The sequence below is a fragment of the Crocodylus siamensis genome, chromosome 1 (assembly GCF_052110815.1).
Source record: "Crocodylus siamensis isolate JL-2025a chromosome 1, ASM5211081v1, whole genome shotgun sequence".
Lineage (NCBI taxonomy): Eukaryota > Metazoa > Chordata > Crocodylia > Crocodylidae > Crocodylus > Crocodylus siamensis.
In genome coordinates this window covers 3,873,698-3,894,645 of record NC_143395.1, presented here as the reverse complement: position 1 = coordinate 3,894,645, position 20,948 = coordinate 3,873,698, and the positions used below count along the sequence as shown (strand labels likewise).

At 53.9% G+C, this 20,948-nt stretch overlaps 1 protein-coding gene and 1 long non-coding RNA gene across 3 annotated transcripts; one reads left to right on the top strand and one right to left on the bottom strand.

Moving 5' to 3' along the window:
• The first annotated feature begins 2,765 nt into the window (after window positions 1-2,765).
• Window positions 2,766-15,177, top strand: LOC149872493 (uncharacterized). The gene is made up of 3 exons (XR_016439332.1): window positions 2,766-2,865; window positions 7,824-8,009; window positions 15,068-15,177. It is a non-coding gene; the product is annotated as an uncharacterized LOC149872493 (long non-coding RNA).
• Window positions 7,316-19,667, bottom strand: NEIL2 (nei like DNA glycosylase 2). Of its 2 annotated transcripts, none has more exons than XM_090028944.1 (5): window positions 19,533-19,667; window positions 15,836-16,035; window positions 13,945-14,306; window positions 9,420-9,613; window positions 7,316-8,256 (listed from the first exon to the last, which is right to left on the bottom strand). In XM_090028944.1, the coding sequence occupies exons 2-5, from the start codon at window positions 15,971-15,973 to the stop codon at window positions 7,922-7,924; spliced, it is 1,029 nt and encodes a 342-aa protein (XP_089885070.1). In that variant the 5' UTR covers window positions 15,974-16,035; window positions 19,533-19,667; the 3' UTR covers window positions 7,316-7,921. The 2 variants fall into 2 exon arrangements, with proteins under 2 accessions (XP_089885070.1, XP_089884979.1); XM_090028853.1 differs by having other exon boundaries at window positions 19,485-19,614.
• Between the last annotated feature and the right edge of the window lie 1,281 nt (window positions 19,668-20,948).

Sequence of the window (20,948 nt, the reverse complement as noted above, 5' to 3'; positions counted from 1 at the left end):
CGTTTCCGTAATCCCCACTATGTCCGAGCTGGTGTCAGCCAGCAGGAGGGTGAGTTCCTCCTGCTTGTTGCCCATACTACGAGCGCTTGTGTAGAGACATTTGAGGCCTCCATCTTATCCCCATGTCCCGTTGTGTAACCTGTGATTCATACTACCCCTCCTATGTAACTTGGATCCTGAATGAATGGGGGTGAATGAGGGTGCTTGAGAGACAATGGCAGTAGGTCTAAAGATCTCTCCCTCTGAATGACTGAACCATCAACACTAATACCTTGACCAAGGTCCTAGCCTTGGGAACCACCCTCAGCATTCAAGAAACAAAAGATAAGGCAACCCACCATTGTGCCAAGCTGCACATGCTCAGTAAGAACACCTGGAGCCCTCTGGGACAGGACTGTCAATGCCTGGACAGGCCATCCCCATAGGATAGCAGAGGTAGTCTGCACCATAAAAGCAGAAGTGAAGACTGACTCCTTGGGATGCCCTCTCCATCTGGACCAGCAACATGCCACACCACCTATCCACACAGAGGACCTGCCAGTGACCCCCCTCTGGACAACCCCTACTGGACAAGGACCCCTTTCCAGCCTGGGTAGGTAGCTATCACCTCCCCCACCCCCTCTTCAACTAAGGACTTGGACTCTGCTTCTCTTCCCTACCTGGACTCCAGTCCTTCCACTGAGTCTCTTTCTCCTGCTGCCATTGTGTGTGTGTGCGTGTGCGCGCGTGTGTGTGTGCGTGTGTGTGTGTGTGTGTGAGCCAATAACTTCATGGGGCTGTGTAGTGTGTTGTCTGTTTAATAAAACTGTTATTTGGACCCCTGAGTTGGGTTTTACTTTAATATGGTTTGGTCCTGCTCCAATCTCTGCTCCTTGCCCCTCTAACTTCTGTCTCATTTCTCCCACTCTTTCTTCTGGATCACCGCCACCTCCAACACCTGTCCTGAGCTCCTTTCTGCTCAACTACCCTGTTTCTTGCCACTGTCTTATCCCCACTGCCTTTTCCTTTTCCCCTGAGCAACCAGGTTTCTGCTTCAGTTTCTTTCCTGGCTGTCTCCTCCTTGCCACCAGTTATCTGCCCCGCCCCCCAATATCTCAGCTCTATGCCTCAGTTTTCAGCCCCAAGATCCCAGGTTTCTGCCTCTCTCTCTTTCCTGGCTGTCTCCTCCTGGCTATCAGGCTTTTTTTCCCCCCTTGCACCAGTGACCTTGACTAACCCTGGGGCCACTTGATCTTAAGTAACCCCAAGCCTCAGCTCTTCAGCCAACTTCTCTCTAATCCTGGTTCTGGCAACTTTCATTCCCTACACTTTAACTCTCTCTATCGCTTTAACCTTCCCCCAAGTATCCCAGGTACCCCAAGCACACACAAACACACTATACCATCCAAGTTAGGAACTAACCTGTGTGTATGTGTAGGTGGGTTGTATGTGTGTGAACTGGTGAGTGTGCGTGTGTATATATATATATATATATGTCATGGTGCATGATATACGAATTAGTGATCTGTGTATGTGTACTGAGTGTGCCAGTATGGACAATTGCTTTTTGTCTAACTTTTGGGGTGTATAGTGTTTGTGCTTGAATTGGTGATAAGTATGCATGTGCCTAGACTGATTTCCTTAGGGGCAACCAACATGGGTTCATTCGAGGCAGGTCCTGTCAGACCAACCTGGTGGCTTTCTACGACCAGGTCACCAAATCCTTAGATGCAGGGGTAGCAGCAGACATCATCTTCCTGGACTTTCAGAAGGCCTTCGACACTGTCTCTCACCCCGTTCTCATTAAGGGAGACTGTGATGTTGACACCCATACAGTCAATTGGATTGCCAAGTGGCTGGAGGGCCGCACCCAGAGAGTGGTGGTGGATGGGTCATTTTCAGCCTGGAGGGATGTGGGCAGTGAGGTTCCCCAGAGCTCGGTCCTCGGGCCCGCACTGTTCAACATCTTCATCAGTGACTTGGACGAGGGGGTAACAAGCACCCTGTTCAAATTCGCTGATGACACTAAGATGTAGGAGGATGTGGGCATGCTAGAAGGGAGGAGTAGGCTGCAATTGGACCTAGACAGGTTACAAGGGTGGGCGGATGAGAACAGGATGGGATTCAACACTGACAAGTGCAAGGTGCTGCACCTGGGGAGGAAGAGCCAGCACCATACCTACAGGCTGGGGAACTCCCTTCTCATCAGTGCAGAGGCAGAAAAGGATCTTGGAGTCATCACTGATGCCAAAATGAACATGGGCCGGCAGTGTGGGGATGTGGTCAGGAAGGCCAACTGCACCTTGTCATGCATCCGCAGATGCATCTGGAGCAGGTCCAGGGAGGTGATCCTCCCCCTCTATGTGACACTGGTCAGGCTGCAGCTGGAGTACTGCGTCCAGGTCTGGGCGCCGCACTTCAGGAGGGATGTGGACTGTGGCAGAAAGCCACCTTGGTTTCTCCCCAAAATCTCTGCCCTGTGACTATGTGATTAGAGGGGCCAGCACAGAGGAGTCACACCTCAGCCTGTCTCTTTAGGTACCCTGAGCTGGCTGCAGTCCTGAGGGAGGGGGAACCTGCTCCCTCTGCCTACAGGACTGGCATCAGCCACCTGGGTGAGGGGCATCTACCTGGGGAGCTGGAATCTGCCCAGTAACAGGTGATGTATTTCAAATTGGTTGGCTGACAGCCAATTGGGGCTGACTTCCACTGGACCAGGTGAATGAGGTCACAGGGGCTATACAGGCTGGGGGCGGGGAGGAGGCTCGCGCTCTTCGGCCATGAGGTGAGGCAGCAGCCAAGCAGGGGAGACAGAGAAGCCTTGCCATCGGGACCCAGCTCTCTCTCACCCTCAGACTCCATAGTGGAGAACTCTGGAAGATGCTTGTGAGTAAGCTACTCAATCGGATTAGATATCTAGCTGGCAGTAACACAGATGCGTAATCAAAGGCTACCTCAGCCACACTGTTTGCTCTTTAGGATTTCTAAGATATTGCTCAACCCTGTACCCTAGTTTACCCTACCCCTCGTAATCAATAAAGTTCTCCTTTTTGACTGGTGTGGGAGACTTATTGAGGGGTGGGTCTAAATTATGCCTAAGAGACCCCTTAGGTCTGCGGACTAAGGGAGACTTTACTTTTTGCCCCCTTGACTTGGGGAAGTGCCCCAAGTGCCTGTACTGGGTCGAGTACCTGTCAGACTATTAGGCCGGTGTTTCCCCGAGGACACAGGGCCGAGACAGTCCCTTCTCGGGGTGGTGGGGGCGACATTACCCCCAGACTAGCGAGTGTGCTCCGGGAGAGGGGTCGGCCAAGCATAAGGCGCCCCTAGGGAGGCATTTGGAGCCTGGAAGGTGGTTGGGCGCAGGGAGGTGGGCGGCTCAATGCAGGAGCACCCCCTACTGGCCCGCCACATGGACAACATGGAGAGGGTCCAGAGGAGGCCACTCGCATGGTCAGGGGGCAGCAGGGCAGGCCCTACGAGGAGAGGCAACGGGACCTGAACCTGTTCAGCCTCCACAAGAGAAGGCTGAGGGGGGATCTAGCGGCCTGTTACAAACTAGTCAGGGGGGACCAGCAGGCATTGGGGGAGTCACTGTTCCCCCGAGCACCACCAGGAGTGACCAGGAATAACGGTCACAAGCTGGCAGAAGGTAGGTTTAGGTTAGATATCAGGAGGCGTGACTTCACGGTCCGGGCAGCTAGGATCTGGAACCAACTTCCAAGAGAAGTGGTGCTGGCCCCTACCCTGGGGGTGTTTAAGAGGAGGTTAGATGAACACCTTGCTGGGGTCGTTTGACCCCAGTGCTCTTTCCTGCCATGGCAGGGGGTCGGACTTGATGATCTACTTAGGTCCCTTCCGACCCTAGAAACTATGAAACTATGGATGTGTATGTGCCTGTGTTGGTAGTGTGTGTGTGTATGCACCTAATTGATTTGTATATGTGCAATTGTGTCACACCCTCCTGTCTAACAATGCAATATTGAGATCCTGAGAGTTGGTCTGACCTCACAGGGCAAGACTACTTGCATCCCTTGTAACCACACTAGTGGCACACCCTCCTGGATTTGGCCTCTCAATGTCGCATGAAAGAGAGTGCTTCTGTCTGTCCCCTGAAGTACAGATCTTCACAAGGAGCACCTCTCTGGCTCTCCCCATGCTTAGGCACCATTTCACATCCTCTCTGAACCAGGGGTTGACCATGTGCAGGCTGGATCCAACCCATGAATCCTAGGACGATAGAAGGCAAATGGCAGCTAGCAGTGCCAGCTGCCTACCTTAGACCAGGCTCTTTTAATTAGGCTCCTTTCTGCTGCCCGGGTGCTGCTGCCATTTACTTTAAACATTGCTCAGCTGGTGCTTTTCCCTGCAACCTGCCAAAATCTCTGCAGGGGGCATGTGCAAAGCTGCCTTAAGGCTACAATATCCCACATAGTAGGTGAGTGTAGGTGAGACAAACACTTGGCCAGGCAGTTCAGCAAGAAGTTTCCCGGCTGCAGCAGATCAGGAAGTCCCTGACAGACACTCCGGGCTCCTCTCTGAGCTCCTGGGTTTCTCCTGCAAGCCCCATGCAGGTGTTAGCACCCTGAGCAGCGTTAACAGTGCACCGTGCCCTTCAAAAGTTGTCCCCGCAACTGGCTGTGCTGCCTCCTCTTGTCGTTCCCACCTGTCCCCTTCTGCAGCCATGCAGGGGAAACCCTGGAGCATGCAAGCCAAGGCAGGTGCTGCGAGGCAACAGATTGAGTTCCTGCAGTGAACACCTGCCTCCCCCAGTGCAGAAAGAGCCTTGAAGCCACATCCCCCATCCCCACCGGCAGCTCCCACTGGGCAGCCTCTCACTGGGAACCGCAGTGGGTTGCAGAGCTCTGCTGGGTGGTTCAGCCAGTCCCATATGTGCTCTACAGCCTTGGGCCCCTGTGCCAGTGGATGCCCGTGCAGTGGATGTGCCAGTGCTTGGCCCAAGACATCCTGCCTCCCTCAGAGCATCAGCTTAAGCAGAGCTTCCCCACTTATCCCACTAGCCGCAGCCTGTCCAGCTGCAGGGCACCGTCCCTGGCCAGGGAAGATGCCAGCCAACGGCCTAGTGGCATGGCCATTTGGGCTTTGCAGATTAGCTGGCAGTGGGGAGAAACCAGTGGTGGGGACGTGCTTAGCGAGGACAAGGGTCCCCAGTATATAATCCACCCTGATCCCACCAGGGACCTCAGCTGACGGCTCCTCCACAGAGCCATCTCCACAGGCATGCAAAGTTTACAGTTGCCCTCGACATCTGCCCCTTGAGCAGAGGGAGACCCTGGCACATGCCTAGTCCCTCACTGCCTCCTCCAGGACGTCCTGTTGAGGCTGTGGATGCACTGCTCCCTGCACCATTTCATTTATGCACTCCCTATCCACAGCCCCAGCAAGACCTGGGTCCTCCTGGTTAACCCTCTCCTGGGCCTGGCTAAGCTCGGGATCTCTGACCAGGAAGGAGGCTCCAGGTGGGAGGACTCCAGGGACTGCGGGCCTCCTTTCCTGTCCCTAATGCCTTCATGTCTCTAGGCAGAGTTTCACTGGGCAGTGTCCTCTGGCTCCTTGGACTCGTTCAAGGGACACTGTCCGGTGTGCTGTGCTCAAAGTCCTCGCTGTGAACCTACGATCCCAACTCCTGCCCTGTTATGTTTTTATTTGTCCCAGGGAACCAGTGCTGTGCCCTTAATGGCCCCCCGCCCCCCACCAAGGGGGCTTATAGCTCTACTTGGTGGGCCCCTTGTCCCAATGGCACATCAAAAGGCCTGTATCACACAGTGGCGGGGGTTGGATGTTGAAAGGCAGAGGGAACTGGGTATCACCATCAGATTTCCCCTGCTCCTCTCCCACTTGCAGCCTCCAGCATGGAAAGTTTAGGAAGTTTGCAGAGTTATAATCCATCTTCACTGCAGCAAAACACCTTTAGCACACACAAAAAAAACCAAAAAAAAAAAAACGGGGTGGTGATGGGTAGGAGCCAGGGGCGGGAGCGGGGAGCAATGCTGGGTTTTGTAAAGGGTCCAGGCGGGACTGCTGAGGGAGTCAATGAGCCCAGAGTCCCTGCCCCCCCCTACTTCTCTCCCAGGTACCCCTCATGCCCCCACCCCAACAGACACCCCCTCATGCCTGAGGTGCCCTGCTTATCCAACATCCTCTTCTGCCTCCTCGCACAGCCCCACAGCTAGGGTCACACACCAAGAGCCCGATGGCCTGGCTGTGGTGGCCCTGCCCCTACCCACAGCACACCGCCCTCTTGACTCACGGCCTGCACCAACTCTCTGGAGATCCCACTACTGGCACCAACCCCTCTCCCTCAGCCAAAGCCCAAACCTCTGGCCACGCAGCACATCCAGAGGTGCCATGGACACCACTGAAGGCCTTTCCTTCAGCCGCAAGGTATTTTTTCACGGCTTTTCCTGCACCCTCCAATTTGCCAACATCATTCTTAGACCAAGGACAGGAAAATGAGAGGCTGGTGCAATCTGAGTCTCACTCTTGCTGTGCTCAGGTCCTTGGTGCAATACCCCACAGACCTAGTAGTTCTCCTTGGCCCAGCCCTGCACAGGGAGTTCACACTGACCTGCTTGTTCACAGCTCGCTCAGATCCGTCTCGGGGGGACCCTTGTCCTGGGCAAGTGTCTGTTCCTGCATTTTCCACTTTGCATTTGGCTGCCTCAAAACACACGTCCTTTCCAGGGCTGCAGGTCTCTGCATGACTGCCCTGCCCTCGGCTCTGCCAGCCTGCTTCCACCACATGAACCAGCAGTGCTTTTGTGCTTGCTTTCAGATCACTGGTAAAAACCCTGACAGGCCTGATAGGGCCCCCTGTGCATCATGTTTAAATACACTCCACTTGGAAAGGATTCCCCGGGGACCACTACTTTTTGAGCCTGGCTGGTTAGACAGCTTGTGACCTGTTTCACCTGCACTTTATAGACTCTGGTTCTGTGGGACGCCATTCAGATCTTGCACACACCAAATAATGTCTGTAACAAAGGGACTGCTTCAAATGGAACAAGCCTGATTACTATTGCAGCCAAGAATACTGTGCAACTCAGAGACACCTCCCTGTTAGCACCAGATTAAGACCAGTCACCTTGTCCTTTGGAGTCCTGACAGGGGCAGTTAGCACACTGTTCCCTGTGGCAGCAGCACCACAGCCTGTTGGCCATTTTTTCCTGATTGCCAAATAAACCCATCATAAGCATCTTAGCAGATACATTACATCTACAGTTACCACACCCCAGCCCAAATTGAGGTGGAATTTCCTCAAGGAATGAAACTGGCTCGTTTTGACAGAATTTGAGCTTTTGCTTGAAGATGGCTACATAGAAAGAGCAAAACATTCACTGCAAGTCAGTTATTTACAGGGAGGGTCATAACTAAAACCTGATAAATTGTTGTGCATAGACACAGAGACTTAGCAAATACAAATGCTCAGGAGTTGGTTACAGGTTCTTCTGATGAGGTGCTTAAGATGACCTCATTTAACTCCATAATGATGACAAGACCTCTTTTCCTCTCTCTAATACGGATAAAATAAATGAGATGAGCAGGAGAATATCAACACAAAGAAAGTGATAAGGAGAATATCTATCAGTAGCTATCACACTGGTGCTACTTTATGGTCATGGCAAATTTAACACATTAACAATTTACTTCTTTTCAACTGCTACATATTAAACCCCTTATCCACAAACTGGTACCAGGTATTTTCAGCTATTGCGGAGAACTCCCTTATTTGCTGCACTGATCCCTGCAATGCAACCTGAACATAGAAACCCTTTCATCTCTTTTTAACAAACTGAATTTTCTCTGCTTTTCTATTGTCACAGATAAGCAATTTCTGCTCAGTGCAACTGGGAGCTTGTTGCAAGCCATCCTCACCCTAATGCAATGTACTACAAGAAAGGACAGCATGTTCTCAGTCCCTTTAAAGGCTGGAAGATTTTGGGGTATGCATAGGAGGAGAGCCTTTGGTTTCTGCTGCTACACAAGGCTGGCACTGAGGGCACCACCAGGTAAGTCTCTGAAGCCCACGTGGGGGACCAAGAGTTCCCTTCATCACCATGTGTCCAAGAGGACATTTCTCCTTCTGGTAGATCTGAGGGTGTAAACCTTCCCCGTGCAGTTTCTTATGCAGCCAGTGGGTGCTGAACTGAACGGCATGATCAAGCAAGGCGTCGAGATTGGACGGAGCCAAGAGGGACCCTTGTGATAACGGGTGGATCTTCGCCAAATACAAGATCTCATTTTTAATGATGTTCCCTGGAGCAGAGGGGAAAGCAGAAGTTCAGAAATGGAGACGCAACAGCAAGAACCGATCACGTCAGTGAGTCACAGGCCGGCAAACTAAGCCAGGGGTGCACAAGAAGTGATAACCCCTTCTCCCCACGGTAATGCAGGGGGCAATCACGCAGCACTCGTAATCTGGCTCCACACACACACACACACACGTGGGCTTGGGAGCTGTTATAGCACCAACAGGCAAGTCACAGGGGCAGACCAGTTGGACCACATGCGACCAGTGGTTGTGGGGCTCTGGGAGGAACCCAAAAGGAGAGAGGACTGTGGCAGGCAGGGAGGGGGACAGCCTATGATCCTGATATGGTTGGGAGGATGTTACAGAAGCATAACGTTTTCTACTAATGATGGCCCACCACTGCAAAATGTACCTGGCAGGTGTCCCACAGTAGAGTTTCATCCAAACACATTAAGGGATTGCTGATGTCAAACATGGCTTTGACACCAAGTCCCACAGTGGCCACTGGTTAGAGAGACCATCCATCCAATGGGAAATACAAAACATCCAGGACACCCCCCTTTCCTCCCCACTCCCAGGTCAGCAGCGCTTCGCAGGGAGAGGTGGAGGCAGACTGGCATCCGCAACAGGCAGGCAAAGCAGCTACAGTTCTTCCCCAGTCATCTTGCTGGGGCACCACACCGCTTCCCGTTCCTGGCAGACTGCACCCCGCACCTGGGATGCTCATTTTAACCTGGCTGAAACCAGTGCCCAAAATCTGGGAGTGTCCCAGGGAAAACAGGATGGACGGTCACCCTGCTATTAGTGAACTCATGTAACCTCACCATGCCCCAGTTGCTCTCTCCGCACAATGATGACTACACCCATACATATCCCACCAGGACAGAAAGCTTCCCAGCCCGGTTTTCAGAGCACCGGAGCATTTGTAGCACCTGCTTAAGTGGGCATGTTTGACACCAGGCCCCGTTTCATTCCTGTTTGTACGACATGGGCCCATCCATGCACGAAAGGTGCTGTAGGAACAAGCAAGACAACGACAAGCTTCACGTCCCAGAGGGGACATCTAACACACAGGGTCAGCCCCTAATGATAAATCTGAGATCCAGGCCAGATTGAGCCCCGATGTCTCCCTCTTCAGAGGCCATTCCCCCTCCCTGATGAAACATACCCAGACCCGAGAAATATCTCTGGTCCAGAAGGGTGTAGCAGATGGGCACTGGCCGGCGAAGGGCTTCCAAAGCCTGTCCCCGATGGAAGTCAGCAGACAAGATGTCAATGGTGGGTTTGGCCGGAGAGGAGCTCCAGTGTATTCGGCAGTTGTAGAAAACGAGGAAGCCCCCATTCGCAAAGTGCAAGATCAGCCTTAAAGGGAAAGAAAGAAAATTAGAGGGAGAATACCCTGAATGTGTCTATTTGGGCAAAACATGGCACAGGAGCCATTGCATCCCACTGCGGCTTGACTGAACATGCAGAGAGGAGGAAGGGAGGGGAGTCAGAAAAGCCGTGGCCTAGAAACAAGGGGCAATAGAGTAAGGCACAGGAAACAAAACAAAACCAGATCCCTCGGGTACAGGACTAGCTATGGCAAAACTTCATGGCATCCAAGGTCCCCCCATGATCTGACAGGCTGGGGTTTCCCAGCTCCCTCCTCCCCGCAGAATCACACATCTCTGCCAGCCACACAACCTGTCTGGCTGGGGTATTATGATCCCAGCACTCGTTCCTGCCCAGGGCAGGGGGTCAGACTTGATCTGTTCAAGGTCCCTTCCGACCCTAGAAACTATGAAACTATTTGGCCTGCTAGGGAAGATGTGGACTCGCCTCCATCACTGGCAGTGTGCAAGAAGAGATGCCACAAGCACTGGTCAGGGATGATCAATGATCAATGCCTACGATTCCAGGCATTGCCGATTGCTGCATGGAGCCAGGAGGGAACTTTTTCCCCTCCCCCTGCTACATGTGCCAGGATTTTTTTAAACTTCCCCTGCTCTGCCTGTGCCAGGTTAGGTGTTATGTCTTGTGACTGTGTCAGGGTGACAGTGTAGTCTCAGTCATTCATTACACAATGGATTTGTATAGGTCGTTTTGGAAAGCAATGATCCCGTCTCTAACGGAGCATTGGACTAGATGACCTTTGAAGTTTCCTTCCAGCCCTGCTTTTCTATGATTTATGAAATTACCATGCTGTGCCACTCCAGAAGAGGGTTGGATGAACTTGTTCCCCAGAGCTGCTCCAGGCCACCTTTCTTTCCTGAGCTGCCTGTTAGTGACTTGCCCATCATGCCTCGAGTGGCTAAACTGACAAGAGCTCCACTTTTTAGGACTCCCAGGTTGTTGAGCACTGGGTCTGTGTATGGTCGGGGTCACCTACACCCCACCCAAGTTTGGTCTAGCTGCACCGGTTCACCTGGACCCCAGTGTTCAGGACCACAACCTCCCTTCACAGCCAGATGTGCTCACAAAGCAGAACTGGTGACCTGGAGTCAGGTCGTTCCCTTTACTCCTCCACTGGCCCTTCTGGGTCTGGCTTGCTGTCAGTCTCCCATCACCCTCACTCCTGTTGGACAAGGCTGGTTTCTCATCCGCAGCACTGGGCGTAAACCTCCATCTCTATGTACTGCTCCTTGCAAGTGCTAGGGTTTTGGGTTGCTGCCCTTGCCCCCCCCTTTTCATGGCCTCCTCCACCCCTTCAGCCATGTCCCGGTCTACAAAGTTGACCCCCACATCAAGCTGGGCAACCCAGCTCCTAACACAAACTCTCCCTACCATGGGCCGGCCTTGTCCATGAACCATTCTTACTGAAGTCCAAACGTACATCCCAAAAAGCAAGTGAGGCGTGAAATGTATCCATCTCGCCGCGGCATTGCTGTCAGTCTTTCTTGTCCAGCCAGTCAGCATCTGACCCTGCCAGCGGCAAACCTGCCCCTATTCCTTTCCCTCTGTCTTGTTTTAGTCTAGTCTAAAGGGCTACTGCAAACATCCGCACCTTCTCATAATGGGGGAGAGGCCCCATTACACACACCCAGCTGGGAATGGTCCACTGACTGCCTGATCTTATAAAACAGCTCAATGCAATTAAACAAAGTAGGGTATTCCTGGGGGCAGGAGGAAGACCATCAGGCAGTGAGGTGGCAAGAGCAGAGCAGCTCTGGCAGGGAAGCCTCTAGAGCAGGGGAGAAAGTAGCTATTAGATGTGGGCTGAATTGCCACTGATCAATGCGATGCTGCAGCCAGTAAAGCGAGCAAAGCGCTGGCTTGCATCCAGAGATGCTTCTCGAGCAAATCCTGGGACGTCATTCTCCCCTTGTACTCGGCCTTGGTGAGGCCGCAGCTGGAGTATTGCGTCCAGTTTTGGGCTCCACAATTCAAAAAGGATGTGGAGAAGCTTGAGAGTCCAGAGGAGAGCCACGCGCATGATCAGAGGTCAGGAAAACAGACCTTACGATGACAGGCTGAGAGCCATGGGACTCTTTAGCCTGGAAGAGCGTAGGCTCAGGGGTGATCTGATGGCCACCTATAAGTTTCTCAGGGGTGACCGCCAGGATCTGGGGGAACGTCTGTTCACCAGAGCGCCCCAAGGGATGACGAGGTCGAAGAGTCATAAACTCCTGCAAGACCGTTTCAGGCTGGACATAAGGACGAATTTCTTTACTGTCCGAGCCCCCAAGGTCTGGAACAGTCTGCCAGCAGAGGTAGTTCAAGTGCCTACATTGAACACCTTCAAGAGCAGATTGGATGCTTATCTTGCTGGGATCCTATGACCCCAGCTGACTTCCTGCCCTTTGGGCGGGGGGCTGGACTCAATGATCTTCCAGGGTCCCTTCCAGCCCTAATGTCTATGAAATCTATGGTCATTGGATTTATTCCTTTCTGAGCGGGAGAGACAAACCAGCAGTGTGCAGCCCCCGTATAGCTTACTTCAGCGAGACAACATTACATCTAGAAAGGGAGGCATTTGTGAGCGAGCCTTTGGTAGCACAGCAAAGAAGTGAGTTGTAGGGCAAGGAGGAAAAAGCCAATAAGGGGGAGGGCAGGAGAGGCAGGAAGAGCCTCAAAGATTGGTGCAAGAAGCTTGAATTTGGTCCAGTGAAACTGGAAAACCAATGGAGAGCCAAAAAGGTGGAGGGGAGGGACGAAGCAATGTGCGCGGGGAAAGCCAGAGAGGAGATGGCTGCAGTGGTCAACAGCGCAACGGGTGATGGCCGGGAAGAAAATTTTGTTTGGCTGAAGAAAGAGGGACAGAGACTCTGGAGACGGTGTAGGGAAGATCTGGAAAGGTTTGGACTGGCTGTGCAAAGAGGGAGATGCCAGAAGGTACAATGGGCTTTTTAGGGCCCATTGGAGGACAATGAGAAGGATGATTTTGCAGAGCATGAGCCAATGTTTTTCCAGGCAAGAGTGAAAGATGCTGCCTTGCAGGGCAGTGCTAGGGTGCAGCTGGGCCTGGCTGCCTGCACACTCAGCTGACACGATGTACCCCACGTGCGTGGGCAGTTACAGGATCTCTACTGTCCTATTCAGATTCCTATTTAGTTCTCAGGATGGGGAGCAAAAGTTTCCAGCGTGGCCAGGAACAGAGGCTACCAGCAGGCTGAACAGTGGGAACTTCCCACCCACATCCAGCTCACTGGGCCTCTGCTCTGTGCAACCAGTTAGGGCATTGCTGATTGGGTTGGGAGATAAAATAGAGAAGAGATCTGGGAGGTGAGACCTGCTAAAGGTGGGAAATAAAAGGTGGAAGGAAACACAGATGGGAAGGAATTAGAAAGGGGGAAATCAAGGAAGCAAAATGAACAACAGAAATAATGGTAGCCTAAGAGTCAGCAGAGTTCCCCCCAGAGGGATGCAGAATGTGCCAACAGACAATTTCTTCACTATTAGGCAAGAGAAAATCCCAGCTCGGCCCCACTGATTGCAACAGGAACAGTGACAGCGGAGACAGGAGGTGCTGTACTCTGGCATCCTCCTGCTGAGCATACGGAAGCAGCAAAATGACCTCTGGGTTGCACTACTCCCCTACCCCAATTATTTATGTGTTGTGTTCCTGTTGCAATAATGCTGCAGCTGGTGCATGGGGAAAGAAGAGGTAGAGACAGCAAAAGCAGAGTTTCTGGCCTACGGGACAGAAGGCACATGCCTCTGCAGAGAACCGAACAGTTTTACTGACACTTCAACAAGAGCGGGGAGTTGCAGATAATACCTAGGGGACCTCCAGGGGAGAGAGCCCATGGACAAGCAGAGTGTTGTCTGAAGGAGACAGAGAGCAGCAGAGCAGCTCTGGGGACTCGAAAGCCCTGGGGCTCATGACCTGGGCAGCCTGGAAAGACAAGAGCAGAGCAGGCTTTGCGGGGGTGCGGTGCTCTGGGCTGCATGGATTGGGGACACAGGAATAGCTCCCATTTCAGCACAGGGGTGCTTTTATTGAAGCGGAGCCGCATGCCTGCTGCTTGAAAGTTTGGGTTGTGCTTCTGCTCCCCAGCACAAAAGTAACGCAAGTGGATGCCGGCTCCTGGAGTGAGGGCCACGGAGACACAGGGAGGATGCCAGCCTCCTGTGACAGCTCTACCCTGGGCAGCAATGGCAATACATCCACTAGAAGGGAAGCACTGTTGGCTTCTACCTCTTTATAGAAACTCAGCCTTGGGCAGAAAAACAGCATCTGAGTTTTCCCCAACTGAGGGATCAGCCAGTACCTGGGCACAGGGTCCTTCCAGTCCCCTCGCTTGTTTGCCTTATTAGCTCTTGAGAACTCGTTAGCTCGGATGCTGCCGAACATGCCGAAATGGAAGCGCAGCCAGTTACGAGAGCCGACGGTCGCATCCTGGTCCTCAGGCGTCGAGCGCTCAGGCTCCTGCTCCCTTTGCAAATGCTGCTCCTCCGCACTTCTCTGTGGGTCAGAAGCCGCCCACGCCTGTCCCTCCTGGGCATGTGCCCCACTGCCGGCCTCTCCCAGGACAGCTGCCTCTTCGTCCACAGGCGCCTGAGACAGCCCTCGGGGCAAGACCTGTGCTTGCACAGCAGTGCCAAATGCCAGGAACAAGTTCTTTCCGTGGGCCTAAAAAAAGTGGGGGACAAATCAAGGATGCCCAAAGTAAACAACTCCCTGGAGGGAGGGAAGGTAGTTAACAGTGGGAACAAGACACAGAAACTACATGCGCTGGAGCCATCCCATCAAGCGTACCTTGGCTTGCCAGGCCAAAAGGTGGGGCATTCGGATAGGCAAGAGCACACCCCCATGCCAGGGACCCCTGGCAAGCCCAAAAGGCACCGAGCCTGCGTGCAGCACACAGCCCTTGTGCTCAGAGGCCACGTGCAATCACAGGTGCTGGCCCTGCTGGCACGGGCAACAAGAAGCAAAGAAACCGTGCATCTCGGACTATGACTTTATGGCTCTTCAGCCAGTCACCTCTCCGCTGGCTGCAAGAAAAGGGTCTTCTCTTATTTGCCTCACTTTCACTCAGTGTTATTGGCACAAGCCACCAAACAGCTCTCCAATGGGAGTTATTTTTGGTTACTATATGGCCTGGGCAGGATTGGGCACCTTTTAGAAGAGTATCTTTCTCCTCCCCGTTCACGGCAGGCTGGGTGTGATGGGGCCTGTTCATCACAAAATGATATCTATGATCCTGGCAGCATGAATTTTAAACTAGTGACTTGCTTTAGGTCAAATCCTGAGGTTACAGCCATTTATAAAGGTAACCAGATGAACCTCAGACTATCCAAAGGCTTGCATGTTCCTCAACTGTATGTTCAGGTCAGAGATACTGATATCAGAGGCTTATGAAGGGAGGCAAAACCTTTTTTCTGAACCAACAGATACAGTTGACGGAGAGGAGAAACACGCTCTTGGGCTTCGAGAGCTCTTCATCAGGTCTCTGAAGACATCAGGGATCTCCGGAAGGAGCCAAAGAGGCGAGTCAACGAACCCTGCTGCCCCGATATGAAACATCCCTGAGCAAGGCCAGGGAGGAAAGGTGAGTCTAATCCCAACTTCTGCCTTCTGCCAGTAGGACTTCCCCTCCCTTTTGTGCAGTAGCAGGGAGGTGAGGAGGAGAGGACACCCCTTCTTCCTGAGACCTCATGCACATCACTGCTGCGCCAACAGCTTCCAACACAGCTCGTGTTTTGTTTGTCACCGTGCATGCTGGCGGCTCTCTGCAAGAGCCTCTGAGGATGCTTTGGCCTTGGAAGATGATGGACCAAAGGCTCACCTTCCACTGGGGAGTTAAATTTGCCCGGAGTGCCATCCATTTGGAAAGCAAAAGCTTTCTAGGTAATTGCACATGGACAGTCTTGCTCCATCTGAACCTTTTCAGGAGCTCAGTCTTACAAGTACAGATGGAGCCAGACAGAGAGCCACCTGTGAATGCCCAGGGGTCACCACTCAGAGGTGCATTTCTATTTCTCCTTGTAGCCATGGTAGGTAGCCCTTCAGCCTGTCTATAGCCAAGTTAATCTCTCACTGCCATGCCTTATGGTAACACTCTCCATGATGGCCAGGCCAGTGCTCCAGCGTGAAAAAGGAGCGGGTGTCTGTGGCTGAGCCGACATGCACAGACAAGGCTGCCTTTCGGCGCGACTCACCTGGGAGTCCTGGAGCTCCAGTCCTTGCAGCTCATTCAGGCTAATCTGTCGGCTGCTCCCTCCTGCCTTGGCCACCACCTGCCCCACGAAAGGCGAGGTCAGCAACTGGAACTTCCTCACGGACGGGCCTTCCGGCATCTCCGGCGCCGTCAAAGGAGCAGCAGGGGCACTGCTGAGATGCCTTGAGCCAGGTCACCCTACTGCTGAGGAACGTAGACAGTGATTCTCCCCACCTCCATGCACCCCCTAAATCACGTGTTCAGTCTGTTGGCTGCAGCAGTCTCCAACCACGCAGACTGTACCAATGCCCGTTTCAGATCAAACCGCTTCATGATGCCAGTGCCACTCAGCTGCAGCAGCATGAGAGCAGATCGCAAGTATTTCAGAGTAGAGGTGCTCATTCCTGGCAGTGACTGCTACACTACGTTAGTTCCACCAGCTTCAAACCACTGGCATTAACAGTGCAAATCTGGGGACCAGACATGCCCACCAAGTCACAGAGGAGGTGGGTGAGCAAGGGGCCTCCGGGCTGCCTGGTTTCCTACCCTGACTCCTAGGGGCTTCTACTGATTTTGAAAAAAAATGCAAATTCCACTGTGCATCACCAATCCTGTGCTGGGGCGGCTGAAATCTCCAGGCACTGAGAACACACTTTTGTCCAAGCCCTGATACACTGGAGCTCTGGCGGCCCAGATGCTAAATGGACAGGTTGCCTGTCTCCAATGGGTAGGGAGACACAAACCTTCACTCCTGGGTCACCCCTCTGTAACTAGCCATGCTCCAGAGGAGCAGAAGGACACATTTTCCACAGAGCCTAAGTGACTCAGGAGCCTAAATCTGACTGAAAACCAAAGGAGAGTGTTTAAGTCATTCTGAATGTTCATTTAGACAACCCCAGCAAGGTCTGCAGGCTGGGTCCAGGCGCCAGGAGACTTTCATTCATTTTAATAGCAATAATAATTGCTGCCGTTCACCAGGCACCGTTACAGAACCCGCCCCCCGACCATGGTATTTCAACAGCACTTAGCATGAGAGGTGTCTGCAGAGTGGGCATAGACTGGGCAGGCCCGAAATCCAGCCCCTCACAGTGTGCGAGCTGGGGAAGCAGGGGAACGAAAGGTTGGGGCCCATTTTTAAATCCCCTCCATGCTCGGTGAGGCCAAGGACCAGAGACCTTGTAACCTGCCCAGCACAACGCTGTCCTATGCTGATCACCTGCCTTTGAAACAAGAAGTGCTGGGTCAGGAGAAGGCAACATGTCAAGCGGGGGGGGGGCAGGTCTGCACCCCCAGGGCGGGGAGCATCCCTGGCCAGGCCTGCTCAGGCCAACACCGAACAGCTGCTCCCTGGAGCAATCAAGCATTGAGCCACCCATCAGTTGCTCGGTGCTTGATTGCTCCAGGCAGTGGGTGCGCTGCACCCTGGGGAAGGAGGGGAGGGGAGATATTTGCATATGCAAAATGGACAGGGAGCCCCACTCCCTGCCCTTCCTTGCATGCCCAATTGCACCCCTAGCCCAGCCTGTGAGTCCCGAGCCCTCTGCTCCCCTGCCCAGCCCCGCTTCCCCACTCAGCTAAGCCCCTTCCCCCAGCTCTGCCCCCCTCCAGTCTTTCCCCTGCCAGCGGTCCAGGCTGCCCCTGCTCACCACTGCCCCCTCCACCTGCTTCCCCAGCCAGGCCTCCTGCCTAGAAAAAGCTGGGTCTCTACCTAATTGGCTGGCAGGTGGGCAAGGGGCGGGGCTTCCAGAACTGGGCACACCCACCCCACCAGTTCCCCCAGACCTGGAGACTGAACTGGGCGATGAGGCTGAAGTTGGCTCCCTGGTCCCAGTTCCTTATTCCTGGTTCCTTTTTCAAAGCTCATCTAGACCCAGTACAAGCTTCTTATTCATGAATTCCACATCCCAAAGAAAGAGAATTTCATTAGCTACACATGATGTGCAGTATGATTTTACATGTTAATTAGCACATAAGTACAGAGTCCTAAATGAAGGTCAAATTAGGATGGGATTACGGGGCAAAATACTTGTTGGGCCACCCCAAATTTCATGGCAATGCCACCGGGGAACTGTTCCAAAGACCCCTGACCACAGTCCTTCCCAACCCAAAGCACGGCTTGGCCATGCCAGGCTGCCAACTACCAGCCCCCATGCCCACTGTACTAAGTATAATGTTTTGAATAAGGAACTAGCTTTCAGGCTGGGATTATGGCTAGAAATCCTGCGTAAGCCACCCATCAGAATAGCTCCGTGCCACCGGGGGACTGTCCTGGATACCTCTGAGCAGAGGCTTGCCCAGCCCAAAGCACGGTTTGGCCATGCCAGGAGGCAGCAGCCAAGCTGATGTGCTAAGTATCCGGACCCAAATAAGGAACTGGATTTTGGGCAGCGAGACTGGGGGACTCTCTGGGACATCTCTGGTCAGAGATGTCCTGGAAAGTCCCCTGGTAGCATAGATGTGTGGTCTGGGTTGCCTCAGAAGGATTTCTGGATATAGTTTCATAGTTCCTAGGGTTGGAAGGGACCTGAGCAGATCATCAAGTCCAACCTCCTTGTCACAGAGTGGGGCCTAGGGGCGGTCATGATCCCTCTAGCAGCCCCTACCGTGTCAAGTAGGTGATCCAGCACCCTCTTTTCTTGCCCGCCACATCTTGTTGGTATATACAAGTTTCTATGGGAGGCTGCCTTTGATCCCCTGGTACACGGTGTTATGCTGATAACATCCCCAGTGCCGTATGGGGCAACTCGGTGCACCCCAGCCTTATGGGCTATGCGTGCCTCCTACCTCCCTTTAGGGGCCTTTAGCATGCCCCAAGCCTCGCAGCTCTTCCGGAAATTATCAGGTCCTTTTTCTTTCTGCGCCCTGCCTAGCGCCCTCAGGCTTGTCACACAACCGGCGCCCCTCTATTCGTTAGCCCTCTCAGGCTTACTAACAGTACTCTTCCCAGTTGGGCTCAGGCGGCCTGAGCCTTACCTGGCCCCTTTGACCCTTCAGGGTCCCCACTACTGGGGAGCCCCTCTGGGATCCTTCTCAGCCTGCACCCCTCCTGGGATTTCTATCAATAGTATACTCCCACTCCTGGGGCTTCGCTCAATGCTCGCCCTCACCGGGGTTTCTCTCTGTACATGCTGTCTCGTGGGGCTTCCCTCAAGTACGCGCCCGCTCCTGGGGCTTCTCTCTGCCCTCTCCAGGCTCTCTGTAATCATGGACTCGCCCTCTCCGGGCTCGTCTCTCTAGTAGCACCCACCCTGGGCTTCTCTTCTTGTGTTAGGCTCCAAGGGGAGAGCCACAAGCCCCTGCAGGCTTCTCACTGGTGCTCCTTGCCAGTGGGGCTCAGGTGGCCTCAGCCGTGCCTGGCCCCAAAATCCTCTTTGCCCTTCTCAGGGCTGGGGTCTTGCACCCCAACTACGGTGCCCTCACCGGCACCGTGCCCCTCCCCAGAGCTGGGGTAGTACACCCCGCAATGTAGCACCACACTCCAGCACTGGGAGCACCCCCACTCTACTGGGGCACTCCTAAATGAGGCCTCCTCCGTCCCCTTACAGCCTCACCCGGTCCTCCGTTACTAACAGTAACAAAACACAACCATAAGCCGAACGGCTGTAACACAGCAATAAGCCTCCTGGCTATAACATAGGATCTAAGCTCACGTGGCTCTCTAGCAGCGGCCTCCCAGGCAGGGTCCTCTCCACCCTCACCATGGTGCAGCCCCTTGCGTGCTCAGGCCGCACCACTCGTCTCTGCTCTGCTGCAGAACTCCCGCACCTCACGCTGCCGGACAGGAACTGCTAACATGGCTCCGGCCTGGGCTGTTTATAAAGGCCAGGCCCGGCCCCTTTCTGCTCACGTGACCAGCCTAGTTGCCCTGGCAACTAACACCTGTGCTGTCTTCAGGAGTTTCAGCTACCCTCATTCCTTCATAGGAACCGGGCACCCGCGTGACCCTGTGACACCCCTGCCATGGCAGGAAAGAGTACTGGGGGCAGACGATCCCAGCAAGGTGTACATCCAGCCTCCTCTTAACGTCCCCCAGGGTAGGAGCCAGCACCACTTCTCTTGGACGTTGGTCCAGATCGTAGCCGCCCTGACCGTGAAGTCGCGCCTCCTGATGTCTAGTCTGAATCTCCCCTGCCAGCTTGTGACCGTTATTCCTGGTCACTCCTGGCGGTGCTCGGGGAACAGGGACTCCCCCAATGCCTGCTGGTCCCCCCTGACTAGTTTGTAACAGGCCACTAGATCCCCCCTCAGCCTTCTCTTGTGGAGGCTGAGCAGGTTCAGGCCCCGTCGCCTCTCCTCATAGGGCCTGCCCTGCTGCCCCTGACCATGCGAGTGGCCTCCTCTGGACCCTCTCCATGCTGTCCACATCCCTCCTGCAGTGCGGCGCCCAGACCTGGACGCAGTCCTCCAGCTGCGGCCTGACCAGTGCCGCATAGAGGGGGAGGATCACCTCCCTGGCCCTGCTCGAGATGCATCTGTGGATGCAGGACAAGGTGCGGTCAGCCTTCCTGACCGCGCCCCCACACTGCCGGCCCATGTTCATCTTGGCGTCAGTGATGACTCCAAGATCCTTTTCCGCCTCTGCAGCCTATTCCTCCCTTCTAGCGTGCCCACGTCCCCCCACATCTTAGTGTCATCAGCAAATTTGAACAGGGTGCTTGTTTCCCCCCTTGTCCAAGTCACTGATGAAGATGTTGAACAGTGCGGGCCCGAGGACCGAGCCCTGCGGGACCCCACCGCCCACGTCCCTCCAGGTTGAACATGACCCGTCCACTGCTGCTCTCCGGGTGCAGCCCTCCGGCCAGTCAGCGACACATCTGACTGTGTGGGGGCGACACCACAGCCCCCAGTTTCTTAGTGAGAACGGGGTGAGAGACAGTGTCGAAGGCCTCCGTAAGTCCGGGAAGACGATGTCCACTGCTCCCCCTGCGTCTAATGGTCTGGTGATCTGATCGTAAAAGGCCACCAGGTTGGTCTGACAGGACCTGCCGCTGATGAACCCGTGTTGGTTGCCCCTAAGCATGATCTCCCCCCCGGCCCCTCGTGGACATGCGCCAGGATAATTCTCTCGAACAGCTTGCCCAGGACCGAGGTAAGACTAACTGGCCTATAATTTC